The following is a 26,263-nucleotide window of genomic DNA, read 5'->3' as shown; positions in this document are numbered from 1 at the left end:
TTATGGAGCTTGAAATCTTCCCCTGGAGAAACAACTTTGCAAAAGCAGAATGGAAAAAAACCATGCTATGTAGAAAAGAATGCTTGTAGCTTTGCTTGCTATTTAAACCAGACTGATTGATCTTGAAGATCTTGCAGCTTTTCAGATTTTTGCTTCCCTCCCTCCCCCATTTTACCAGTCTTTTTATCAGTAAAGTAACAGCATACCAAGGGCTAAGTTACACCCAGGTCTGCATACACAAATCCCATCAGGTGCAAAAGCAACAGCTCGTGTAAGAGCTCAGCCACCAACTAGCCAGAGACACAGGAGAGGTCAGAAAAGGAATACAAAGCAAGGAAAAACTGGCAGGTATGAATCTCCAGGAGATGCCTGAATAAAGCAACTGCAGCCCTTCCAAACCCATGCACATCTCGGTTTTTCAGTTGTGTCTCAAACTGGATCATCAGGGTTCACGGTTCACTCCTGCAAGCTTTTCACTGCAAAAGTGCTATCTTCTGTCCTGGCAAAACTTGAGATTGTTAGGTAACATGTAGATTCTCAAAGCTGACATATTAAAAAAAAAACCCCACCCTAAAAATTTGATAAAAAGATGCCAATATTGACAGCTTGCTTTCATATGCAGCAAGGTGGGAATGGAGGACAGGAAGTTGTTCTTCAGAGAATAAATATGAATGAACAGAAGGCATTTATTTATTTGGAGCCCATTTCTGCAATATCTGGAGCAGGACTGCCTTGTTCTCGGTGACGAACAAACTCATGAAAGACAGGCCATCCCCTTCCTGGAAACCCCTTATAGTCTAAAACTCTAATTAAGAGATGATGATCTGTCACATAAGGTTAAGTATCTATATAAATGTTTTCAGGTCTAGGCTTTAAGAAGTGAAAGGTAGACCTTCAGCACACCAGTGGGAAACTTAGCTTACGTGGAACACACACACACACACAAAAAAAAGTGTGAAAAACCTCAGTATGAAGCACAGCACAGAAGTTGTCAACTAGGAAACAGGTAAGTACAGCACCACAGGAGAGATCTCCCCTTTTGCAAGAAGTTACTTGGGAGATAAGAAAGAAGACAGAGAATCAGACCAGCATTAATCACTGGGATACACTCCTGGTTTTCCACATCGCAGGTCTAACTGCACAATCTAGAGGGTGACTGCCTTTGCTAGAATTCCTGCATAAAGTGTATAGATACAATGCATATGTTCCACAAAACCCAAGTTTACATAATAAAGAGAATATATATTTGCTTTGCTCTCAAGTTGCCCCATAAATTTTTAATAACAGCTGTAAACCAGAAATCTTTGGACAGAAATCCACAGCAGCAATGAAATTTAAGCATGCTACTCATTTCGGGTTAAGAAAAGCCATTTCCAATCCATTCCTATTAGAACCGTTACCAACTTCTTGCAAGGAGAAATGCAAATGTCATTCACAGCAATTTATTTGCAGATTATTCTCCTCAGCCTACCTCTTTCCCTTGTTCTCTCCAAAACGGAGGGACTACGGGACCATTCAATCTATTTTGTCATCTTTGTTGCTATTAGTGGAGACAACGCTTAGTTCATATACTGCTGTCCTCTCATTTTATATTTCACTGGAAGGATGTTTGATCTGTTTTTTCTTCCTCTACAGAGGAACTGTTAAACCAAAAGTACTAAAAAGAATACTTCTCTACTATGCACCACAAAAAGATTACAGTTTCTAGTTCAAGTGCAAAGGGACAGAGAAACCAAAGTCTTTTTGTAAGCATACATTAAAATAAAAGCAAGAAACAGATTAACATCTGGAGAAAAACATTAACCCTTGTCCTTCCAATGACGCAGCTCCCGGGAACTTCACTTGCAATGCTGTTTCCAGCTCCTTTCCCCCCTTCAATTGAAGAATTAGCACTGTTGGACTGTGTTTGAAACAGTATATTCACACATATCCTATAAAAACCTAACATTTTAGGTAAACTAGAAGGCAGGCAGGCTCCAAAAAGCTGAGGCTATCAAACGCATATCTAGAGAAAAAAAATTTAAAATGAGAATTTCCCTGTTCAAGACTTACAAAGATCACTGTAGCCAAGAAAAGAGACTCACACAGTGGCATTTTATAGGAAGAAGGTTTTTAGAAAACACAGTATTAAGAGAGAGCTACAACAGTATTACAGGGCAGAAAAGAGGACAGATGATTGCAGTGCAGTATGATGAGCACGAGAAAGAGCGAGCTAATGGGATATAAAACTGCATACACTGGAGACAGCTTTACAAGTTAGAGAAATGACAGCCAAATAGCAATCATACCACACCAAAAAGGTAGTGACAAGTCAGAAAAGAAACTTCATTTTCTAAATGACAGCAGACTTAGCCCTTACGCATGAAGGGTATGCAGAGTTGAAGTTAAACAGTAACTCATAGTCCTATAGATGTTTGTAGATGACCTAGAATGGAGAGAAACCATCTGTTGCCATCGTTCTGCAACGTTCGTGTCACTCCAGACACAGACAGATGTCTTTTTTCTGGATGCAGGTATGTCAGTAGAAAGTTAAGCCGTGCGTGCCCTGCCTCTCCTGCCGTCACCTCCCTGCCTGGAGCCAGCGCTGGCAGAGCCCTGCTCCACACTACTTTGCGAGCACTCCCCAAATCACTTTCAGCAAAAGTATTCAGGCTAGATCAAGCGTGAAGGTACGTATAGGTCCATGTTATCCCAAACAACGTCACCTGAACCAAATGAGAGCGTTATTAAACAAGCCGCCCTGTCAACACATCGGTGATGATGGTAACTTCGGGAGAGAGGGATAACTGTTCAGTATCCGGCAGGCAGAATTCAAAAGAGGGTATTTGCTCATGCCTTAAGTGGCATAGGACAGGACTGAACAGGGATGCCAGAAAAAAAAAAAAGGAATAAGACAAACAAACAAAAAGGTGACTTAATTTATAAATAAGGACATTTGCTCACTAGGAACTGAACTAAAAAAAAGCAGCTCGCTTTACAGAGGCTACCTAGCCTCCAGGTACCTGACATTAAGCTGGTGGAAAACAGTGTAATGGACACAGCTCAGGATGGCAGTTTGTCTAGACAAATGGGCCATCAAGGATTTAACATGCCTAGACCTCTCTTTAAGTGGAGAAGATGGAATACTAAAGATCTACCGAACACCTGAAGCACATACTGTGGACATCTGCAAGTATATGCTGGGGAGGCATCAAATGTTTGCCCAGTTCCTATAGGCTTTCCCCAGCATCCAGGGCTGCCGGTTATCTAGCCTCGCGCAGCGACAAGGGAAACTTCTGATTTGACCACTAGAGCCATTAATTTATTAAACCTGATTTTAACTGAACTTACTGTTCAGTAAGTTCAATAAGTTCAGTTCAAATAAGTCTCCATATCCTGTTTTGCAACTCTTAAGTAAATCTTATTTTGTAGCTGCCTATATTCAGAGGTACAAATTAGCGTAGCTCTGCTGTTACTGCAGATCAGAGCCTAGCTTCAAGCAGTACCTTCACAACACAGGTCCTTATTTTTAGAAGTACTGCATGTGTACACCACTGCTGCTCTTTAGAAAAAGAGCGGTAAAGCAGGAATCTCACTGAATTCACAATTTCAAAGTCTACCATGTAAAACACCAACTGGCTTCTAACTCTCCCTTGTGTCAGCCACAGTGTAAAATCCAGAGAGACCACTATGTCTTTAAGAACTTTTATAAAAAGCTTTAAAAGGTCCACTTTCAAAAATGAGGAGAGAGAAAGAATAGGGGACAGGATGAAAGCACAAGGACGTGCCTATATGAAAACTATTCGATTAATTTCCCCATCGCACATACCACAGAATTGTGGCAGTTGGATAGCACCTCAAGGTCGCCAGGTCTAACCCCCCTGCATGTGCAATTTTCCCATGCAACTTGCTCTAAAAATAAGTGCGTGGGCACATGATGCTCCACCTGGATTTACGTTGGTGCTGGGGTAATGACTGGACTACAAAGACACCTCTTCCTATGAAGGCAAACTATGTCAGATCTGCGAGGTAGGGATGCCCATACTTTTTGGCATGGTGGCTTCAGAAACTGGAAAGAACACCGCTAGATCACTTTTGCTATGTGGCTGACTAAGGTTGGAACTGAAAAGTTAGTTAAAATGGGTTTTAAGCTAAGCTTATAATTGGAAACTCTGACTGCAAAAAGTATAGGAACAGGTAAGAAAGAGACCATCAACAGGAGCAGGGAAACCAGGCAAGAGAGACTCAATATTTAGCAGCAAGCAGAAACATTATTTGCAATTTCTCCGGTTTCTGGGAACACCAGTTATGGTCCAGGATTGTCCTTAGCAAGTGTAAGTGCACAGAGCTCAAAACCGGCACATCCAAATTAATGCAGGAGAGTTTAGGAGGTCTGCCCAAGTAACTTCACAGTTATACCTCAGAACTCATAGCCCCTTCCCTTTAATATTTAAGAAAAAAGAAATCACATTTGCAGCCAAAATGTACAGATAATACTGCAACAGGAGTATGGGCCCGAGCCTGAAGTCTTTTCTCAGAAGTAATTCTCATTAGAACAAAACTGAAGGATTGTCCTCTTCATTCAGTTATTTGCAGGACATTTGACACATGCTGTTAACTAAAAGGCCAGCGCTATGGACTTTTTTTCAAGAGTGTGCGAGAAGAATAAAAGCGTTACAATCCCAACACTGTGCAGGATTTTATCTGTAAAAGACAGCGAGCATAAAGCAGAGTTGGGAAGCAGCACCCAGGAGGACAACAGAAGCAGATTTCTACCACGAAGGGCGGGGGGGTAAGGCTGCACGTAGTAAATTGTTTCATCAAATAATTGGAGGAAGGGCCAATGTCTCCTTTGGAAGGTTAACAGTAGAAGTCTGTCAAAAGCAAAAACAATGGAGAATTAATTATTCTTAAGTATGAAAGGACCTAGAACTCAGTGATCTCCTGTTAATTAAAAAAAAGAAAATATCCTCAACATAGTTCCAGTTCAGTTCTTATGAAAGTCAACAGAGAGCGAGCACTCCCACTGCCTCTAACATTAGTTACATCTTGTTTTAAGGACTCATCCCTTAAAGGCATTGAAATTTAATGGAAATTGCAGATATTCAGTACTACTTCTATTCCATATTCAAATATCTGAGCTCACATAAAATACACAAGAGTCTTCATCAACTGCTGCTGTTTCAACAGTTCCGGAAATCACAGAAAAGTAACTAGCAAATCAGCTAAATGTCATTAGTGTAAAGGAGGGGTTTAAAGAGGTCAAGTTTTGGTTTTGTTTTAGCTGGTCATCCACCCGCAGATGCAGCTGACATGCAAGAAGTAGAACAGACAAGGTCTGCGACAGTCACAATTTGCCTTTTCTTCTCCTTTTCTGTGAAGATGATGGCACTGGAAACTAAATGCACTCATCTTAATTTCTGCTCCCACATAGCTAGGGCATTTTGTGGGGGACAGAAGAAAACTAAGGCTTCTCCAGCCTACCCTTCCCACAGCGTTTTGCAAAACAGGGAGTAGAAAGATCTTCAAACTAAACGGGGATCTGTAGGCATCCTGCTGCAGATGCAGGATCCACAGCCTTTCATGAGAAGTTCTCTCCTTACAACGTATACAAGCCATATAACAAGTGACCCACAAACCTGACATGCTGGACAGGAAGCCATCTGAAGAAGAAGCACAAAGGAGAGTGAAAGGTTTTTAATCCACCCTTCTGTTGAAGTGAGGTGCCTTGGTGTGGGCTGAAGGTGGCCTGCTCCATCGGACCACAATTTTAAGACTTGTAATATCCCAAGTGGAAGAAGCTGCCGACAGCCTTTACTCCAAGCACTGGGCAGCAGCAAGTCCTTTAAGGAAAAGGACAAGCAGAGGAGATGGCTACAATGGCTTCATGGTCACTGTCTGTCTTCTACCTGCCAGTTCACCAAACACCTCTAAATTATGAGGGACATTTAAATAACTGGCGGCTTGAACGTGCCTTGTAGACATCTAATACCTCGGAGTGCCGTACACCACCCAGCAACTCACTGGATACCCTGTGGTAGGAACGCTTCGCTTCTCCCCTGGAAGCTTTCATTCCACACTGAATTAAAAAAAGACTGGAGGGCGCTTCACACTCTAGCAAAGGCCCGAAGAGCATACCTGTGTTTCAGTTTCCACCCTGGGTTATTAGCCAGACTGTTTATAAAACAATTTTAAAATGCCAGCTTTTATGTATTATAGTTTTATTAATCTTGAATGATGCATCATATGTGCTGGACGCATAAAAGGGTTATGGAAACATGGTTTGCATTTTAAAATGCTTTAGTGAAAACAACTGAATTATCTTTATTAAGTGAATTGAACCTTGCTGCGTCCTCCACAGAAAGATTTCAGTATTAGTGAATCGTTTTCCTCATTGTTCTTTTTTTCCACCTTACATTCGGTGAGGAAAACAAGCATTTCTGCATTTACAGCTCCCAAATGGTTTCTCAGTTTTGAATTAAATAGTCTGTGAGCTGAACTATCTGAATATACTGAAATGAAGAAAATATTCTCTATGCACATGCAGAAGAGGCTACTTCTGTCAAAAGCTGCTTTACTACTACATCAGATTCTGATTCCACGTGCTCAGCCAAGAGTGACTACCATCACTTCACTGGTTTGACTTTATTTGAGATATCAGCAGTAAAAATGCATTGCCTAGGTTCTGTTTAAGTACATTGCAAGAAATGTAGGCATTACATCAGATGGCTTAGACTTAAGAAAAAGGTATTTATATATTTTAACCTATTTAAATAGAAAAACATTTTTAACAAAACCCAAATTTTTAATCCAGTTTTTATAAACTAGTTTGTAAAAGACAGCATAGTTGCAAAGAGAGGGTGGAGATGCTTCACCGCTGGTTTTATTAGCTAACTTAGCCAACAATCAGCTTTTATCCTTATCAAAGATACTAATGCATCCATTTGCTATTAAACAGATCTGTTTTCCTCAGGCTCCAGATAAGTGGTGAATCTGGCCCTTCAGCATCTTGAAGCATCCAAGTACAGGAATTTTAACACCTTCTTGGAGAAATATTTAAATTGATCATCAGTATAAACAAACACAATCTAAATGGACTGTCCTGATGGGCAGTAAGCTCTTTGGAGGTAGAGACTCTTGTCTGCATACTTGTTCAGTGCTTAAAACACTGGGGCCTCAGCTCCAGTAACTCTCTCAAACTGCAGCCACTGTCACTCTAATCTTCATCTTCAGTATTTTATCAGCAATTTATATGCAAACTTAACCCACATAAGCAATCAAATATAAAGACCCAAAAAAGAACTGGATTCCAGTTTTCCAGTTCTACAAGCCTCAGGGCAGGGGAGGGGAGATAATACCTAAATACGTTACATGTTCCAAAAACAAGGTTTTATGGAGGAAGGGGAGAAAGAGGGATGATCTTTCCATAGCACTGCAATGCCACAGGAAAGCACCACGTTTAATGTAATCAAGCTCTACATTGCAGCCATATGGAAACAATTTCAGTCAATAAACAACTCCTGCAAGAAGACAGCAGAGGAACAGAAAAATCAGATACTGAGTTAGCTAGGAGGCAGAAAAGCCACTGGCTGAGCTCAGAGGCTTGCATTACAAGAAATACTGTAGGCCCAACACAGCAGCACACATTTTTGAGTCTAGTCCTCGCCTTGGACTTCCACAACGCCACACCTCAGATTGCAAGCAGTAGAAAGGGCATAACTTACTTTACAATGTCCTTCCCAGCCTCCGAGATCCTGTGCCTCAGTCCTCTTCCCTTTCTTCCCCCTTCCAAATCTCTCCTCAAAGCCTATTGCTATGGCAGGTTTCCCACTCGATAGTCAGAAAGGAAGCAGACATCCCAAACTTCAGATACTCGCCCAACTTCTTTGCATTTTATCTGCCTGGAATTTGCAGGTTTCAAAACAGGGACTCTCTCATGGAGCAAGTCCTGTCAAACACCTACCTTAATTAAAAAAAAACAACAAAAAACCAAACAAAATACAACACACTTCTTACAGACAGTTGTATTTAAATGAGGTTTGGTTTCAAGATCCCACATTACACTGTGTCCTAAAACCAATGGCAAAAATACTGCCTCTCCAATAGAGACATTCATGTGCAGTGCTGATTACAGCTGCAACACGGAGGGACTAAAAGTTAGAACAGTTTGGGACAGGAAAAGAGAAATTCAAGGGAACAGCCAGCAAGTGAAGGTAGCTGCATTTTTAACAAAAAGGCGGCACAGGTTGCTATGAATAAACCAGAATTTACTTGAGTGTGACAGAGGAGTGACACCGATATTTATCAGAATCATGCCCAAGAAACGAACTGAAGGATAATTTCACAAGGGTTTTCAGAAGTAGCTGCTTGCAAAGGTTGGCGAGGTTGTCACATCCACCACGCTACGCAATCTGCCAGCAGATGCACCACGGCCACTCCAAAAACATTGCGGTTTTATACTCGCAGACATTCAGGAACAAAAAGTCTTGGGATGTTCCTCTCGCTAACCAAAGTGCGAGATTCAACGCACGTAAAAAAATTAATAATAATAATAAAACTTTAAAAACTAACTTTCTAGTGGAAGGGAGAATCAGGATTCCTGTGAACAGTTCTCTGTTAGACTGGGACAACATGCTTTCAGCACACAAAGCACCTTCTAATTCATCAGTAATAAAACGTGATACTCGGCAAATCCTAAAAAACATGCACCAAAGACGGCTTTTTGCACTCTTGTAGGTTGGAGGGTTTTGTCTTTCTTCATGAGGGATTCTCTACAAAACCAGGGTAAAACTCCAGGCCAGGTGGATGTTCATATTATACTAATGCTTAAGAAGGGGATGGAGCAAATCTGGAGAGCTGTATGGCGGTCAGCTGGGTATCAATCCAGGCAAACCAACAAGGAAAAAAAATAAATCAGTAATATTTTCTCAGTAAAGAATTAGAGAACAGGGACATCAGTAGTGCCAGTCAGCATGTCTTAACGGCAAATGTCTTGATAAAGGACTAACTTTGTTCTTTGAGATTACAAGCGTAGTTGAACAGAAGAAAGGACGTGCACAGAACATACTTTGGTTCTAGTGGAAATCCACATCGGCTGCTCCGTATCGACTGGTACTTTCTGAGAGCTGTCAGTTAGCCAGTTCTTAATCTACTTCCTGGGATTGCATCATGCTAATTTTTTTGTCACTAAATTTAAGGTCTGATGCAGTTCAACATTTTTATCACTGCAGATAAAAATCTGCGACTGACACCAGGACTACAGGAACAGTACGTTATTATGAGGAAGGGACAGCAAAAGAAAGAAGCCTGAATATCTACTTTAACTTAGCTCAGGAAAGCAAAACACATCTGAACACAAAGGCAAATTTACAATCTGAGAAATGCAGACTGTAACTACTAAATGGCAGACTTTACTAGGAAGAATCTCTGTGTCAGAGCAGCAAGGCTGACAAACAGGACTTCCCTCTGCAAAAGGGCTGCTGTGAACCTTTGAATGGCTGTTGCACCCCAGTATTCAGTACGGCTCAGACGCAGGCTGGAACATTCTCCGTTTTTGGTTTCCACAATGTTAACAATAAATGGAGACCGTGAAGAATCACCGGATGATCTGAGTGCTGGAGAAAATGCCTCAGAGTAAGACTTAAAAGCTCAACTCTGTTTCCTTATCAATCCAGTAACTTGATTACAGAGTGTAAGTACCTCCATGGCAAGAAAGTACTGGATACTGAAGGGCTCTAATCTTGTCAGGAAAGTCGTAACAAGAACCAGCGGCAGAACTTAGACAAATTCAAATTAGAAATCAGTCACTTATTTTTAACAGTGAGATGGCACAAACTACCAAGAGAAGCGATGAGTCTGAAATTACCAACGATGGACACTCAATGCTGGAAAGCTTTCAAATTGTTTTTAGCCAAACATCAGTTACTGGTCTCAGTTTCAGAGTAAATGATTAAAATTTAAAGGCTTGTGATACAAAGCATATAAAACATATCAGACAAGGCGATTTAATTGTCTGTTCTCCCCTTAAATTTTATGAGTCTCCAATATGTTAACATCATTCTACTTCTATGGACGAGGCAATTAAAGAGGGAGGAATCAGTTTCAAGTTCAGTAAGTTCCCTCTTTTTCAGATTGCTGTACTTATCACTAAACAGCATCACTGCATCAAACAGATGGAGCCCCCATGAAATGCAGACAGTCAGAGAACAACTGACTACGATGTCTGGAAACCATGCATAGTATAACTTAGTTGAGAAAACTGTGATCAACTACTTACCTCTCCCATCTGCAGCACGAAAAATCAGTATTAGCTTAAATAACTAGTTCTTACTCTGTGTAAATACACTTATGAGATTCATGTTTATACTACCGAGAGCAGCAGCATGCGCTACCATCCAGCCAAGAATCTTCACATACTTTATGAACGTGAAAGCATCTCAACAGCCCTGAAAGGATTATTTTCATATTACGCGCTGGAACACAGGCAAGTCAGGAAGTTCGCCCTGGGTCATAAAGTAAGACCTAAGGTAGAGTCTAGAAACAAGAGCCCAGCGCAACCTCATGGCCAGGAAGAGCTTTTCTTTTCAACATCTGAGTACCACTTACATGTCAGAGCTGCTGCATACCCAGTTGCTCAAACTCCAAATCCCTGCCAGTTATATCACAAAGAGATTTCTAGTGAAAGCTGACATTGTAATCAGAGAATCTGATCATGGCAGAGAAACTGTCCAAAATAAAGGTCAGAAAAAATATCCAAGTAGGAACAGCGCTTGTATTTTATGAACTAACTAACTGCTTTCTGCTTCCATTAGTATTACAGTATCACTGGAAGAACAAAAAGCAGATTCAGTCCTTGCTTCAGAGCTCGTAAGAAATGGGCAGCTCAAAATGCAGGAAATGACTATATGCTACACTTCCCTATTGATAGGGCATAAGCTTATCAGAAGAATAAAACTGGCTGTTCACAAGGCTCACTGAAGGAGTAGCTTACAGTATTGTTTCAGCAGCAGGAGTTGTTTTACTGCTGAACTTAACATTCAATTTTTTATTTTTTTTTTAAGGAAGTGAAAAGAAAATAAAGCTTCTTAAATAAATATTAAGTTCAAAAGTAGAGAGAAAACCAATGCCAGGAATTCGGGGCAAGTGAGATTCAGCTGGCAGTAGAGCCAAACATAATTAACATCTTTTGTATGCCTGGCTTCTAAATTACTTCCTTAGCCCAATGTAAGACCTCATCTACCCCCACAGCAGTGAACGGGGTTCACGTAAGTTTAATGTAGCCTAAATAGACATATATATGAAGAACAAAAGAATGCCACCTCCATGCATGAAGCAGGCTAATAAGATCTGTTTCCTCTGGCTCCAAGAAACTCTTCAGTAGACCTGGAAACAACGCTCCACCCATCGGGCAAACACTGACTGGAAGAAGAACTCGCGAACGTATCAATGACATACACGCAAAGCTCGGTCTTTCTCAAGCCATATTACAGAAGTCATTTTGGCGTACACATACATACAACCTGAGGAAGGGCCATGCTTAGTAATTGCATTGAAACCAATATGAAATGATGAAGTAAACATTCATAGAAGAATTCTGTAGGAGAAAGAGTTAACTGACCTTCCATACCTTCTGGCTGGCTGCACAGGGAAGATAAAGCAGAATACACTTTGTCAGAAGCACTGCACTACAGCAGTTCCCAGTTTTAAGAGCAGTCTTTAACTTCAGACTCTGCATGCAGCTTTGATTAGGAACTGGGAAAACTGCACACAGACGGGTAGAATAACCAGTCATGGATTACTTTTTTAATTCTTAAAAAAGCACATCAAAACAGTAATTGTTCAACCTTTTGGTGTCTACATTAACACGGTGCTGAATCAAAACAAATAACAAACATGCGTGTGCATTCCTGAGATAGATTTGAAGTCCAACATTGAAAAATTCCTATTAAACAAAGCAGAAGAAAAACTATGTAAGAAAAAGGGCATCTCTCTTACAGTCTTGTAAGAAAGTTTACTCTAGTAGTGCTTTTGGCCTGAGGAGTGTGAGGGGAATCTAATGGATTAAAAGCAATAAAAATAACTGAATAAATAAGGATGACGAGTGTCAAACCACAGAAGTCAATGGAACATGGGAAATCCTCCCATTGCTGTAAAAAAATCTCATCAACTTAGGTATTCTGATCGAGCACATTAGAAGACCAGCCAATAAATTCCTTGCATGGTTAATATATATTAATGTATCACAGATGTAAAAGTGCAACAGATGAGGAATAGAGACAGCCCTGTTCAATTGCCACTGACTCAGTATGTGACCTTGAGTGAGTCACTTGGTCCCTAAGCCTCAGTTTCTCTATTTGTAAAATACAGATACCTCTGTAAAGCACTTAAAGACTTACAAACCAAGGTACAAAGTATTATTTTATCATAGAGTAGTAAAGGAGAAGGACAGTAGCTCGGCCATAATGAATCAAATGTGAAACATCAGAGCCGTACTCCACTAGCACACCACACAAGTTATGGCCATAAATCGATCACTCCTGATTAGGTTAGACTTTATGATGCAGTAATTGCAATAGCAGCAGTTTCATAACTGTGAAACAAGCACTTTGCTCAGCAGCGTATTATGCAGGAAGCCTGCACGAACAACGAGCTTTTGGTAAACCCTACTGCAACAGCAAAGATCAGAAGCATCCCAAACACAAAATACTTTTTAAGGCTATCTACCATAAAAGCTTCTCCACATGCTTTTATGGTCACAGGCTAACCCTGTATAAGCACCCAGTTGATTGCGAGGAGAGGGGAACGAAATCAGACAATACCGTGTCTAAAGACCAGATTTCAAGCGACTATCTCTCTTTTTAGCAGGCACAACAGAAAGAGAAATGCGTTTCTCACAGTTACAAGCTGAAATTTTCAGTTGGCCAGCAACTACAGAGCCGATTCTTTACTTCTTGCTGTGGACCACATGACTGCCTCATAAGAACATTTTATGTGCCAACTTGCAATGAAGACCACATAGTTAATAGTTTGCAACCTCCTTTCCCCCAGAAGATCTTCAGAGTTGAGTAATAAAATTCCTCACATGATTTCAATGAGAGGGTTCACTTGTCAGAGGCTGTTTCAAGATAGTATCATATGTCAGGGAGGTGCTGTTCAGACCGAGCTTTCCAGCCCTGTGTTTTCAAGGCTTGACTGAAAATTAAAAAACTTAAGGCTATAAAGTTTGAAACTGGAAGGAAGAAAAATAATCTCTAGACCCTATTTTTAAAATGTAGATGTTAGACAATTAATGAGAGGAGGAAGAAAAACTCTGATTAAAGCCCTGACAAACCCTTGAGATCACGGACTGATTACTGGTTCTGCCGCAGACTCCACGTAGGAGCCTGAGCAAGTTAATCCCTCTACTCCTTGGTTTGCCACGTGCAAAATGAAAAATAACACTTTCTTTCCGTATCCTGTTATGCTTGCTTGTATTGTTCCCCAAATTAAAAGCATTTGTCAAAACACTTATCCTGAGCATTAATGCTGGAAATGGCATTCATAGCTAACATACAATCCGTTTGCATGACTGAGTGTTCAAATATGAACTTTTAGTATACTTTGCTACCCAGCCTTCCTAATTTTATACATGTCAGAAGGGAGCTTTAGTCAATAAAGGAATATTAGAAGGCTAAAATACAGTTTATTAGTAATCGTATGTATAAAACCAGCTTTAGGGATATGAGTTAGACCAAAAAAAATTCAAATTCTCCTCGTTATCTCCTAAAAATCCCACTACAATCATGCCATTGGTCTCACTTCATTGATAAGCCACAAGATAATATTATCAGCATAGGTATAATTAAAGCCCAATCCCACAAGGACGTGTATGCAGATCCAGTGCCCGCTCCATTAAAATCAGGATGAAGTGAAACCGACTTCAGAAGTGTCAAAGCTGCATAAAGTTATCGGTAGAATAAACGAAGGCATGGGGTTTTTTTTGCAGTAGAGTTCTTAAGCTGACAGCATTCCTTCAAGTGTTTTATTTCAAATCCCAAACTCTGCAGAAGATGAAAAATATTTGACACAGATCCCAACACTGTAATGTGCAATTCTGTAGTATCCCTAAAAACTCTACACAGAAATTACTGTAAAGGACAAGTTGCTTTCTTTAGATTAAAATCTGCTGGCATTTCATGCAACATGTTTTGTTTTCTAACATATACAATCAAACATCTTCAGAGATCCCTTTATGAACGGGACAGCACAACATTATTCCTTTCTCATGTTTCAGTTATTCTTCCAATTCCCCTCCCAAACATCATATCCTAAACCCAAGATTTCACCACTGCCCCAACGACACCCAACAAAGAAGAGCAGTCCCAAAACTTAATGATAGAACAATTCTTGAAATACATGCTTATTAAAAATGATTTTATTAAAAATAAAATTGTTTGAAAAGTGAAATGTCAGAACCCCACTGTTTTCCCAGCTCCAGATACCAGTGCAAAAACGTATCAAACACTTCTGTGAATTTATGGATTATCACAATAAAGTGAACATTTCATAATAATTTAATTTTCAAAACACTGGACAGACATGAACTTTTAATATCCCTTTGAAAGAGACCAGTAAGACCCACACAAAAACTGCCTCAGAAGTAAGCTTTCTGCAGCTGACACTGGTTACTAATCCCGTGGAATTATCAGAATCACAATGCTAGAGAGATGCACGTTTTCTAGAAAGGTCAACAAATAGAAAGGAATTGCTCACGACCGCTCAGTAAAGTAGTTATGGAGAGAAGGAGGCCTCATCCACACAGGATTTTCTTCACGATTTCCTTATCACTCTTTAAAAATCCTGCAGTTTCACCTATGGTAGCATTCCTACAGCACAGCTGGCAGTCTGCATATCAACCACAATGTCGTCTAGACCTGCTCTGCACAGAGTTGGATGACACAGGAGTAAAAATGCTGATGCCTGTTCTGGTGCTTGCACTGGTGCTAAAGGAACGATAGGAGGAAGAACAGACACCGCTGAGTAAAACACAAGTTCCTTGTTCCTAGTCTCATGCCCAGGCTCGTCAGACAATTCTGTCAACCACAGAGAAAAAGTTGTGGCTGTCGTGGGGCTAAAGACAACTCTTCACGTACAGAAAAAGAACATTCCCAAACCCCAGTTTTCAGATGCAGTATCAAACCCTGCTCTTTCACAGAGCCTGGTGCCCCAGAACATGCAGATAACAAATGCATCCCTGCACAGATAACATATTCCATCCCCTCCTCACTTCTCCCCTACTTCCCTCCCCCACCTGCATCTCGGAGACATTTTCTTTGCAATTTGGAAGAGAAATGGCAAAAAGGGAGATGCAAAACACAGAAATAAATTAAGTTTGTTCTCTGCTGTTGACGGATTTGGCCCTAGCATGATGGGAGAAAAAAAAATGTTAAGAGTGATAAATCCATATATACCTACTCCAAACTACACCCGACATCCCAAGGGACATGGTATAATGGTAAATAAATATAGATGCAGTTCCTACTAATGAGGCAGGGTACAGCAAGGCCAAAGAAAATGCAATCATCTCAGGGAAAAAAACTGCACAGGACTCCTCCTCTCCCATCCATGGAGGAAATCAAATGCCAGCTGCACCATCCCAGGAAGGAAGCAGAGTCTGTACCTGATGAGCCCTGCAGAAATGAGCTAGTCATATCACGGGACGCAAGCAGGCACTTCAGGGTTTTGCCAGCCCACAATTCGTCTGCAGCGCACAATCCCTCTCTCCGATACGATATATTGTAAGGTGGTGGGTTTTTTTTTTTTTCCCACCAGTTTCTTTTTTCTCCATCCCCATTAGTTTGAAGCAGGGGCATCTGCTCCGACAGTGCTCTCAAGCGCATGCCCTGGCCATCAATTTAACGCTTTCCTCCCTACAAAGTTTAAATCTTTCCAGCTTTTGTTCATATACATTTTGTATGTAAAAGCCACTTATCTGTACTCCCAGTCTTACTTGAGCATGAGAACAAATCGAGATATACCCGACTCCACAGACAAACAGCAAACATGCTTACAATCTTCATTTCCTCTTCCTTCTTCCCTCCCCACACCCAAAAAAAAAAAAAAAAAAAGGCATTTTTGTCCCTAACACGAAGGCACACACGATCGAGGCTTTTTCAGATCTATCGCAAGGAAAAAATGCTTTCTGAAGAAGTGCTCTGCAAACATACCAAGAGACACTCTTAGAACAACTAAGAAAAAACCCATCAGACAGAACTGAGGTTGAAGAACTCGGCTCGGTCTGACTCGCCCGTGTATTTTGCACCTAAAAACACTCGCCTCTTGTTTTCTTTTAACCCCGAACCAAAGCAAGACAGTTCAGCGGCATTCCCTGCCACTTCCTCCAACCGGTCCTGGGGTCAAACACACTGTTCTTCAAAAAAAAAAAAAAAGATCCCAGGCACGGATATAAAAGCATTTACCCCATCTCTTCCCCAGAAGTACAAAATAAACAAGCTTATGACACCCCACCCAAGCTCTCCTCGCACATTTTGGGAATGACTTCCCTCCGGGTCCTCCTCCTCCTCCCCCACCCGTTTCCACGTTAAACTCTCCAGCAACAAGACACCCTTCGCATTCACGCCTTTGCCCTCCCCGAGACCCCTCTCTCAAATCCCCGAGAGCTGCAACAGATCTCACCCTCCTTCCTCGTCACGCAGCCTCCCAGCCCTGGGATCCAGCGGGGTTTGGGGTGCCCCTGTTCCCCCTCTTCCCTACAGGCACAAAGCACCGGGGCTCCCCTAAAAAGCAGCCCTCGTACACCCGCGGAGGCCCCTCAGCCCCCCCCCAGCCAGGGCAGAGCTCCTCGGCAGAGCCCCGCCGACGGGGCTCGATGCCGGGCGCGATCTACACGGCGCACCGGGCTCCATCCCCGCAGGGTCGGACCCTCCCTCTCTCCTTCCTCTGCCTCCTCCGGCCGAACTACCGCCGGGCCGGGGTAGATCCGTTCCCCCTCCCCAGGGTGCTGGGGACAGGGAGCGGGGGGCCCCCGCCGCCCTTCGCAGCCGTGCTGGGGCTCGCAGCCTCCGAGGCGGCACCAGCCCAGCCCCAAACTCAGCGACGAACAAAATCGAAACACCACCAGAAAAAAAAAAAAAAAAAAAAAGAAAAGAAAAAAGCACCCACCCAGGCTGAGGGGACTCCGTCCCCCCACACCTGGGAGACGGGGTGGAAAAAAAGAAGAATAAATAAATGGCAGGAACAACGATGCAGGGCTCTTCTTTAAAACCCAGAGGCTGCCCTGCCCTCCCGCAGACCCCCGCAGCAGCCTCCCGGGGACACCTTCCTCCTCCCCCGCTCCGGGGCGCCGAGAATACGCGGAGCCACCCCGAGCCGCGGCTCAAACTCTGCGGGCGAGCGGCCGCCCGGGCTGAGGGGCTGCCCCTGCCCGCCCCCGGCCGCCCCCCGCCCCGGCTTCCCCCCTCACGCACATCCCGCGGCTGCGAGGAAACCCGCTCTCCGGCTCGGCGCAACTCCCCCGCAGGCAGCCGCGGTGCCGGCCGAGGGGGGACCCCCTTCCCGCTCCCCTCCCTCCAGCCCACCCACCCGCCCGCCCCCTCCCCTCACAAGAGCCGCTCTCACCCACCCCCCCACCCGGCCCCACACTTCCCTCCTCCCCCACAAGCAACACTCACCTCTGGGTGCTGGCGGCGTCCCCACCTCACCATGTAACGGCAGCACTGGGGGGGGGTCCCCCCGCCCGCCCCCGCCCCAGCGTGAGGGGAGATTAACGGGGGCGCAGAGGGACGAGAACAATAGGGGGGGAGGAAATCCCTCGGCCGCCGAGCCCCCCTCCCCAGCCCCCCGAGGACAAGGGCCCCCCTCCCCGTCTGGCTCTCCTCTTGCCGCTCCCTCCTCCTCGCTCGCTCCCCCTTTCTTTTTTTTTTTTTTTTTTTTTTGGCTCAATCACACCAGACTGACTGCCTTTGTCTGTCTGACAAGCGCCATGTTGATATCAACATCCAAGCTCCCACCTGCTGCAGCTGTGAGACCCTGGGACTTGTAGTTCCCCCCTCCCCAGGGTGACGGGGAGAGCCGCCGAGCGGAGACTACAACTCCCAGCATGCCGCGGCGGCACGGCACGCCAATGGAGCGCGGGGAGCAGCGCCGAGCGGACTACAACTCCCTGCATGCCCCGGCCATGACTTCATCCTGGGCGGAGGAGGCAGCGGGACTACAAGTCCCATGAGGCCCTGGGGAACGCGAGCGGGGGGGGTGGGGGCCGGGCAGGAAGGTAGGGGCAGGATTGTCCCCGTAAATAGAGCCGGTGGAAGCATGAAGCTGGTGAGTGCGTGGGGCTGGGGGCGCTGTGGGGGGGCGCTTCGGGCTGCCCCCGGCGGCGGCGGGCTCCTCAGGGTTGCCCCTGGGCTGCAGCAGCCTCAACCTTGCCGGGCATGAGGGGAAACTGAGGCCCTGAGGGGGGGCGGCCCTGAGGGAGCCGGGGCGGGCCCGAGCGCTTTGCTCCCCTCAGCAGCCTGGCACGCGAGCCACCGTTCAACGGGCGGCGGGGAGCCGCCAGCTGAGGGGCCGGGGCGGGTGGGGGGTTAAGGCACCACCGCGGTGTGGCAGCGGGCACAGGCCTGGGTGGGCGGCTGGCTGTCCTACGGCCCGCTGCCGCCGTCCGCCCCCGCCGGACTTGGGCTCGGATGAAGGAAGCATCGGTGGGGTGGAGGAGGAGGTGGAGGAGGTGTTTCTCTGCCTTCCGACCCTTAAACACGAGTCTCGGAGCGGAGCAGTGCTGGAGCTAGCCCCTTCCATGTGTGACTTCTACTGGGTTGCTCTAGAAATAGTAATAAATCCCCATGGTTCGTAATAAAATAATTTTCCATCGGCGGTATGATGTTAAAACAGATAATTACTAATAAGAAGATCAGGCTGGGATAGCTTTGACAAGGGTGTGCTATGCTTTGACAAATATTTTGGTTCTGATATTGTAATCTCTTTAAAAGAAGTTATCAGAAAATACATTGCCCATGTTACTGGTCTCCTCTCCAGATCTCCCTTTTCAATTATTTAAGTATTTTCCAGGAAGAATTTCCCTGTTTCACACAGTGTGCTGCAATTCTTTGGAGATGAAAACCAAAGCAGCTTTCAAACTATCTAAGCATACCATTTCAGTTGTTTAATCTGGAGTTACACCACTGTCAACCGTAAGATTGTCTCTCAGTTTTGAGACTGAGCAGTTTGTCTTGAAGAAGCTTCATAGAAGTAAACTTGGATTCTGGGCTTGTTTTGAGACTTCAAATAAATCACTATCTGTGGTGTAACACTGTAAAATTCACTCGGTAGGCAGGTGGCCGAAGAGTTTGATCCTGCATAATCTTACAGATGCGATTAAGTCTCTGCGTGGATGGATAGTACTAGTGGGACGAACCGTGCAAAGCTAAGCACTTCTGGTCGTGATTGTAGAGGCTGATATAATGCGGGGGGGTTGGGGACGGACGGACTGAGAAATCTTTACATGAAGGCCATAGTGGAAATGCAGAATTCTTTATCATGTCTCTCTACGGGTAGAGAAAGGGAAGGGGAATACAAGCTGTCTGAAATCTGTATTGTAAGGTTTTTAGACCCATGTATAAATTTGGAATCCGGGGATCATAAGACCAGATTCTTCATCTTGCATTGGTCTGGAGATGTGGCTGAATCTTGGGGTTGTGGGCGGAGAAGTTGGATGCTACTTCATCCTCTTCTCTCAGCTGTTTGGGTTGAATTTGGAGGAACAAGATAGAGGGTGATGGCCTCTGGGTCTGATTCAGAATCCAGTGAAAATGTCAGACTCCCACAAACTTGAATGTGCTTTGATCCAGGCAAAACCGGTTGCTAACTTCCCCCTAGATTTTAAACCAGCATGTGATATCAATACTGGAAGAATGCACTGTAGTATCTGTTGGCTTCGGTTGGAATTCAAAGTACTGGCTTTAACCTGCAAAATTTTGAATGTTCTGGAGTTGCTAGTGTGAGACATCATCTCTTTTCTCTGTCACATTGCCATCCATGAGATCACCAGAGATGCTTGGAGCTGGCGAGCGCTCAGCATGAACCAGATGTCTACTGAGAACCTGCCTCTGTGAAAAAAAAAAAATGGAAAAAACCCCTGGAATTAGCCCCTTGTCTTGATCTCTTTGTGCCCAGCTCTGTCAAACTTTCTTCCAATTTACAAAGCCTGCCAAGAAAGTTGTGAGCTGAGGTGGGCATGTTTATGTCTTTTGTATGTTTTGTGACTTTTTTACGTGACTTTTTTAATTAGGAGATGAGTCACCTAGCGTGTTAGCTGCACCGGCCTTTAGCCATAAGGGAATAAAGATGGAAGCAAATAAATCTTAGAACAAAAAGGACTTGCATTTTAGTGCGGTCAGGAATATTAGTGACTGGGGTAGCTGGATCTGTTTTAAATAGTAAGAAGTATAAACTGGGGGGATATTACACATTTATAGTGTGTATAGAGACGTATATAGTGCAGACACTCAGATTCTTGGATTCCTAATCTAAAATTCTAACAGGCCCAGAAATGTCACCTGTGCAAATAGCTGTGTAGCATGTATGAATTGCTTTTTTTTTTTTTTTAAAAAAAAAAGTCATTTTACTTGAGTCTGATAGAAAGAGTCCATTGACTCCCAGGAATCCATTTACCACAGCGTGACAGCCACAGATATAGATTATTTTAGATGCTTTTAAAGAAGAAAAACGGAAGATTTTCCAGTTAGCTCGTAGATGTCAGGGTCATGATCCTATTCATGATTTTAAAAAAGGCAAGAAAGTGTTTTGCTGATAAAAGTGGTGATATTTCATTGGCCTTTTTAATTACCGATAGTTTAAAAGCTACAAAAATAGTTTAGATCTTATTTTTTCCTTCATTTCTTTCTATTTGTGTGGATTTACAGCTTCAGTTGTCAAAGTTCTGGTCTGGTGAGAACTTAAATTCACATGCATATTTTACATTTGTGAATAAAACAACTGAATTCCTTACTTGTATACTCTTCTCTTCTTGGCTTTTCATATCTTGTACACTCTCTTCTCTTGGCTTTTCACATTTTTTTAAACTTTGCTAGCAGCAGGCAAATGTAATGTTGCCCCTTAATAATTAAGGCTTTGTGAATTTAAAACAAAAGTCTTTGTGATATTTTTAATTTAATATTTGGGACTTAGTAGCTTTTTAAAATTTAAATATAATTTAAAAGGGGGTTTTGATGAATGTATGTAAATAGACTCCATGGAAGTTGTTAATCCAGACAGTTGCAGTCCTGTGTTAACATACTGTGAGCAGAGGTAGAAAGTGAATTGATTAATCTACCTTCTTTCCACCTAGTAGAGTGAAGTATAGAAAGCAAGCGTAAGGTATAAATGACTTCTTAGAAAATGACTGAGTCTGTTTTTAGTGCAGTGCATGGCCCGCCAGTTGATATTTTTCATCTTAATTGACAAAACTTGAATTTAAAAGCTAAAGTTTCACCACCTGAGCATTGCTGTGCTGCCAGATGCCCAGACTTCAGAGATGCAAAATCTCCTATTCTTGCAATCCCTGAAGAACCATCGAATCCCTCCTCAAAAGAGAAACCCTCATGCCAAGGTGGCCACACTGTATTCAGTCATTTACGTTTCTAATCCCACATTTTAAAGCTGGCATTTTTATTCACTTCTCTTCTTATTCAAAGCTTCAGCTGCTCTTGTGCCTTGTTAAATGTTTGCCACTCTCCATACAAGAGGTGACTGCATCTCAATGATGCTGAAGTGCCCCTGTACATAACCTGCTTACTGGCTCATTAAGCTTGCAAAGCATTTGGGATTTCTCAGTACACAAACCCTTCCATTCAGGTATGGTTGTCCATTCCCTCGCGTTTCCTGTTTGCCTTTAGCAAGACAAAAAGCAGGTGAGAGCATGCCCCAGAGGTGCTGCGGTGCACACAGACAGCTTCCTCCACTGATCTGTGCCAAGCAGCCACAGAAGGTGTGGGCTGCACCTTGTTTGGTTGTTTAGGCTGGTTTCTTAAGGAAATAAAATTTGTGTTCCTGCAGGGATTCTCTCCCTTTCCACCCCAAGTAATTTACAAATTTGCTAGCCAATTTCAGGAAAGTATTGCCAGTAGGACTGAGTTTTAAAGAAACTGATTTTCTGGATTTTTTAATGGAAATGGGTGGTGGTTAGAAAAGTGATTCTACACGTGTCCTAAATTGGAGAGAGCAGCTATGGCATCCTCTCAACCCTTGTGATCAGAAAACTTTGTCTGAAGAAAATCTGCCGCTTAATACTCTGACATGGGGAAGTTTCAACAAACGCACACAGCTGTGAAACACAGATTCATAGGAAATCAGGTTTTGTTCTGGTGTGTAGGAAACTACGTGCTTGAAACTACATGCTTAAAACTAAGGGGGAAAAGGCAATTTTCAGGGGGGGTTTGCTCTGTTGGTAACTGTCATCAGTAACTCATCCTCGTATTTTGCTTTCAGTACTGCCTGTCAGGACATCCAACCTTACCATGCAATGTACTCAAGTTCAAATCCACCACCATCATGTTGGATTGCGGACTGGATATGACGTCTACTCTCAATTTCCTCCCATTGCCGCTGGTTCAGAGGTATGTTCTGCGGCCTGTAAGCACTTAGTCTGTGTCTTCTTGGGTTGCAGTCGGAGTGCTCTGCGTGAAACGGTCTATTGGAAGGAGGGAGGGGATGAGTACAAATGAACAGCATCATCTGATATCATAAATAGACTTTGTTCACTTAAAAATTCTCTTTATCAAAATAACGTCCTTTGGCTCAGTAGACGGAAGACATTTTATGGATTTATTGATTGGTTTTTCTAGATAATTTATTCTAAGCTTCAGTAAAGTATTGCTGCAACTGCTCAGCACAAGTGAGGTCACATATCTGTCATCTTTCTGGCTTCTTCATACAAGATGAGATAAATGGGTAACTGAGATGGAGTGCATGAAGCCCAGCAAGTACTGTTTAACCACCATCTTCTCAGGCTTTTCTTGGGAGCAAAGACTAATGCAAAGAAAAATAGCACTTAACAGTCCTCGTTAGTTGACTTGATGGCATAATTGTTCCCTTTTAAAAATTAAATAAATAAAAGGGCAGTGCAGCTGGGCACAGGAATGGAATGGCAGTGAAACAAAAGTAGAGAGAATCCTGAGATCAAGACTCTCCCTTCTATGCCCTAATGAAAAAGTCATGTTTTCCCAGGGTTTTTTTAGATAAATTTGGATAATTCAGTTAGGGTGGCTTATGTCTTGCATAAATGGAACAAATTACAAAACTGAGGGTTTGGAAAGGTGAGAATGAACAACAACTGGTGATGGGAAACAGTAGGAGTTTTCACAAAAGCCATTTAGTAAATTTGATCCACGAGGAAACAGGTGAGGAATGTTCTGGGTTCAGGGAAGGCTTGATTGAGAGGGGGAGAATATGATTGGGAAACCAAGTTTCTTAAGTGACCTAATGAGATTAAAGGAGTTTGTCCAGCACTTCCTATAATTTGTTATTTTTTGGAGAGGAGAAGAATAGACAATGTATGCATTGTTCTGCAAGAATGTGGAGTTCAAGATCTGCTGTAGAGTAGGCAACAGGTGCCTTAAGACAGATCAGTGTGATAGTTGATTTTTTTCCCATTCCATAATATTATTGCTAATTACAGTATTTAGGGGCAGTTGTAGATTTTGAAGGGATCCAGAAAATTTGAGAAATCCAGGTAGAGAGAGAATTGCCTTGCTTAGCTTCCTCCCACCTCCCACCCCCCCCCCCAAAGAAAAAGGAAATTGGGAGAGGAATAAGTAGCAAAATTAGGTGATTGAAGAAAGGCTTAAGAGGTTCTTTAGAACTGCAGACATCAACGCTCCCCGGGGATATGCCAGCTTTGTCTGCTGATAGCAGACCCTGGGAATGAACAGCCAAATTGCAGGTCACAACCTGGAATTCCCCAAGTACCTCCAGAATGTCTGCACTAAAATGACTCAAACTCAATAAGAAAGAATGTCAGATTTGACCCCTGATGGCCTAGTGGAATCGGAGCAAACAGTTGGATTTAAATCCAATCAATCTTGTCGTAGGGTGATTGAACACCCCTTACAGCAAGGATTGTCCTAAGCACATGGACTTGGGCAAGTAATTGATCTCTTCAGTACTCTACAAAACAGGCATCCTGCAGGGAGTTGTGGAAACGAGTTAGAAACTTGAAGAGGAATGTGACTGCCACTAAAAGTCCTTATCTCTATATAGTATTCATAGTTGTACCATTATATATCAGGTCTCTGTTACCAGGATGTCTAAATACCTGTGAAACTCAAATGTGTATTATCAGCATAACACGGCGGGGTGATAGGGAGCTGACATTATCATCAGCTTCCAGGTGAGAGACTGCAGGAGGGACTGACTGCCTGAGGTCTTGCGTGAAGCATGTAGCAGCACATGAATTTGAACATAGGTCTGTCAGATCTTAGGTTATTACCAGCTGTATGTTCTCTCAGAACAGGAGTGCTGCTTCTTGCAGCTAGGCTGAGACAGACCCACGTGAAACCTTGACCAGAGAGGAGCTATGCTGTCTTTAAACCAGAGGTCCCCAAAGTAGGATCCATGAACCACTTAGGCTCTGTAAGTCTCAGTATGTGGTTTGCAAAGGTGCCATAATTTTTACCTCTGTGGAGCATAAAGGTGTGATATTAGAGAGGATCTTTGCTATGCAGCTAGAGCCTGCGTCGTACCTGGCATGGAATCCTCCTTGAGCAAACATTTTGAGAGCCTGCACTTTAATCTATAAGAGAGGAAAGTGCTGTAGTGTTTGTGTCATTAAAGGGTCTGGACATTTTTTAGAGTTCTTTGCTCTTCAAAAAAAGCCCTTGAAAAAGTATTTAGATTCCACCTTGTCCCAGAAATGGCAGTCCTTGTTCTCACCAGCCCATGGAACATGCGCAAAGTACTTGCAGTTGCCAAACACTTTATGCCAGTTCATGTACTGTAAAGGAGGTTTGTCAACTGGAATTTTCTCCCCTGTACCAAAGTCAAATGCAAAACGGTAAAATGAACATGTGGGAAGCTCTTAACCTTTCCTGTCTAGCCATGACACGCTTGCTCACATTATTTATGGGACAGTTCTACCTATTTTGGATTAATCAATCACTCTATTACAATGTCAAAACTATGTCGGCCGGAACTGTGTTACTTCTTGGCTTCAAGGTAAAGAGTCCTTTCTGTCCTGTGTTGCTTGTTTCCACTTTCAGCCACACACAAGACCTATCTGTTAATTTTGCCTCTCTTGACAAGACTGTATACTCTTCAGTGGATGTCAGGTTTAATACAAGTCAATAGTGCTCTTTCATCATGGATGAGGCAAACAGCGTACTAGGCTAAATTAGGGGGAGTAGGGCCAGCATATCAAGGAAAGTTTATTCCACTCTGTCTCATGCTGGTGATACCACAAATGGATCCAGGTTTGGATTCCCAATTGAAAGAGAGATGCTGAGAAACTGGAGAGGGTGTTCAGGGAGCTCCGAGATGGTCAGGGTCCGGAGCCCACAACTACATGGAGAGGTCGAGGGAGCTGGGCTTGTTCAGTCTGGCAGAGGAGGCTAGACAGGGAGCTAACAGCCACCCACATCTGCTTGAAAGGATGTTACAAAGGCAAAAGAGCCAAACTCTTCTCGACAGTGGCAAGCACTACAGGGGCTAGTGGCCACAAATTGTGTCTTGGGAGGCTCAGGTTGGACGTTAGCCTCCCAGTAATTAAGTTTTTCTTAGCTCTTTCACCCATCCCCAGAGAGGCTCTAGAATCTCATGCTCCAGGGATTTGCAAGACACAGCTGGACAAAGCTGTGGTTGACCTGATCTAGTGCTGGGTTTGAGACATGGGACTACAGACCTCCAGATACCCCTTCCAAACAAGGTTTCTGTCCTCTCCTCCCTTATCTGTCAAAGTTGTTGCATATCAAAATAGTTTGTTCTTGCTTTTCCCCTGCTTTTTCCGTAGCTCTTTTAGTCTCTGTGCACCAATTCTACTCAGCCCCCTCAGTCTACAAAATACTGGTCTTAAATTGTGTTTTTGAATGCGTCAGTGGGGAGTACATTTAGCCACCTCATCTTTTCTATCATCAGACTTCTTCAGACTTACTCTTTGTCCTCAAAAGGGGGTTGCACTTGTCTGTCGTAGCTTCTCAATGACATATACTTCTGCTCTTACCTTCTGCCTTCACTCCTTGAGTCTTAGATTTCCCCTCTTCCCTTCCTTGTGACTTTCTGGAGTGCCAGATAGGATTTATTC

At 43.3% G+C, this 26,263-nt stretch overlaps 2 protein-coding genes across 12 annotated transcripts in view; one reads left to right on the top strand and one right to left on the bottom strand.

The window, feature by feature from the left end:
• The window catches only part of HMBOX1 (homeobox containing 1), a 127,647-nt gene extending 109,637 nt beyond the window's left edge, over positions 1-18,010 (bottom strand). For 2 of the 11 annotated variants that reach the window (XM_075750351.1, XM_075750367.1), the window contains exon 1: positions 17,649-17,992. The gene's annotated coding sequence lies outside the window, so the exon portion shown is untranslated. Of the gene's footprint in view, positions 1-15,967; positions 16,030-16,653; positions 16,779-17,139; positions 17,369-17,444; positions 17,510-17,648 lie in introns of those variants that run through there. The other 9 variants (XM_075750353.1, XM_075750363.1, XM_075750357.1 and 6 more) reach the window with 8 other exon arrangements.
• A 218-nt stretch (positions 18,011-18,228) lies between these two features.
• The window catches only part of INTS9 (integrator complex subunit 9), a 71,897-nt gene continuing 63,862 nt past the window's right edge, over positions 18,229-26,263 (top strand). The window contains exons 1-2 of the mRNA XM_075750347.1: positions 18,229-18,297; positions 22,459-22,586. Of these exons, the coding sequence (XP_075606462.1) occupies positions 18,289-18,297; positions 22,459-22,586 (137 nt within the window). The 5' untranslated portion in view covers positions 18,229-18,288. The remainder of the gene's footprint in view (positions 18,298-22,458; positions 22,587-26,263) is intronic.

This window comes from Balearica regulorum, chromosome 3 (genome assembly GCF_011004875.1).
Source record: "Balearica regulorum gibbericeps isolate bBalReg1 chromosome 3, bBalReg1.pri, whole genome shotgun sequence".
NCBI classification, from domain to species: domain Eukaryota; kingdom Metazoa; phylum Chordata; class Aves; order Gruiformes; family Gruidae; genus Balearica; species Balearica regulorum.
This window is presented reverse-complemented; position numbering and strand designations above follow the sequence as displayed.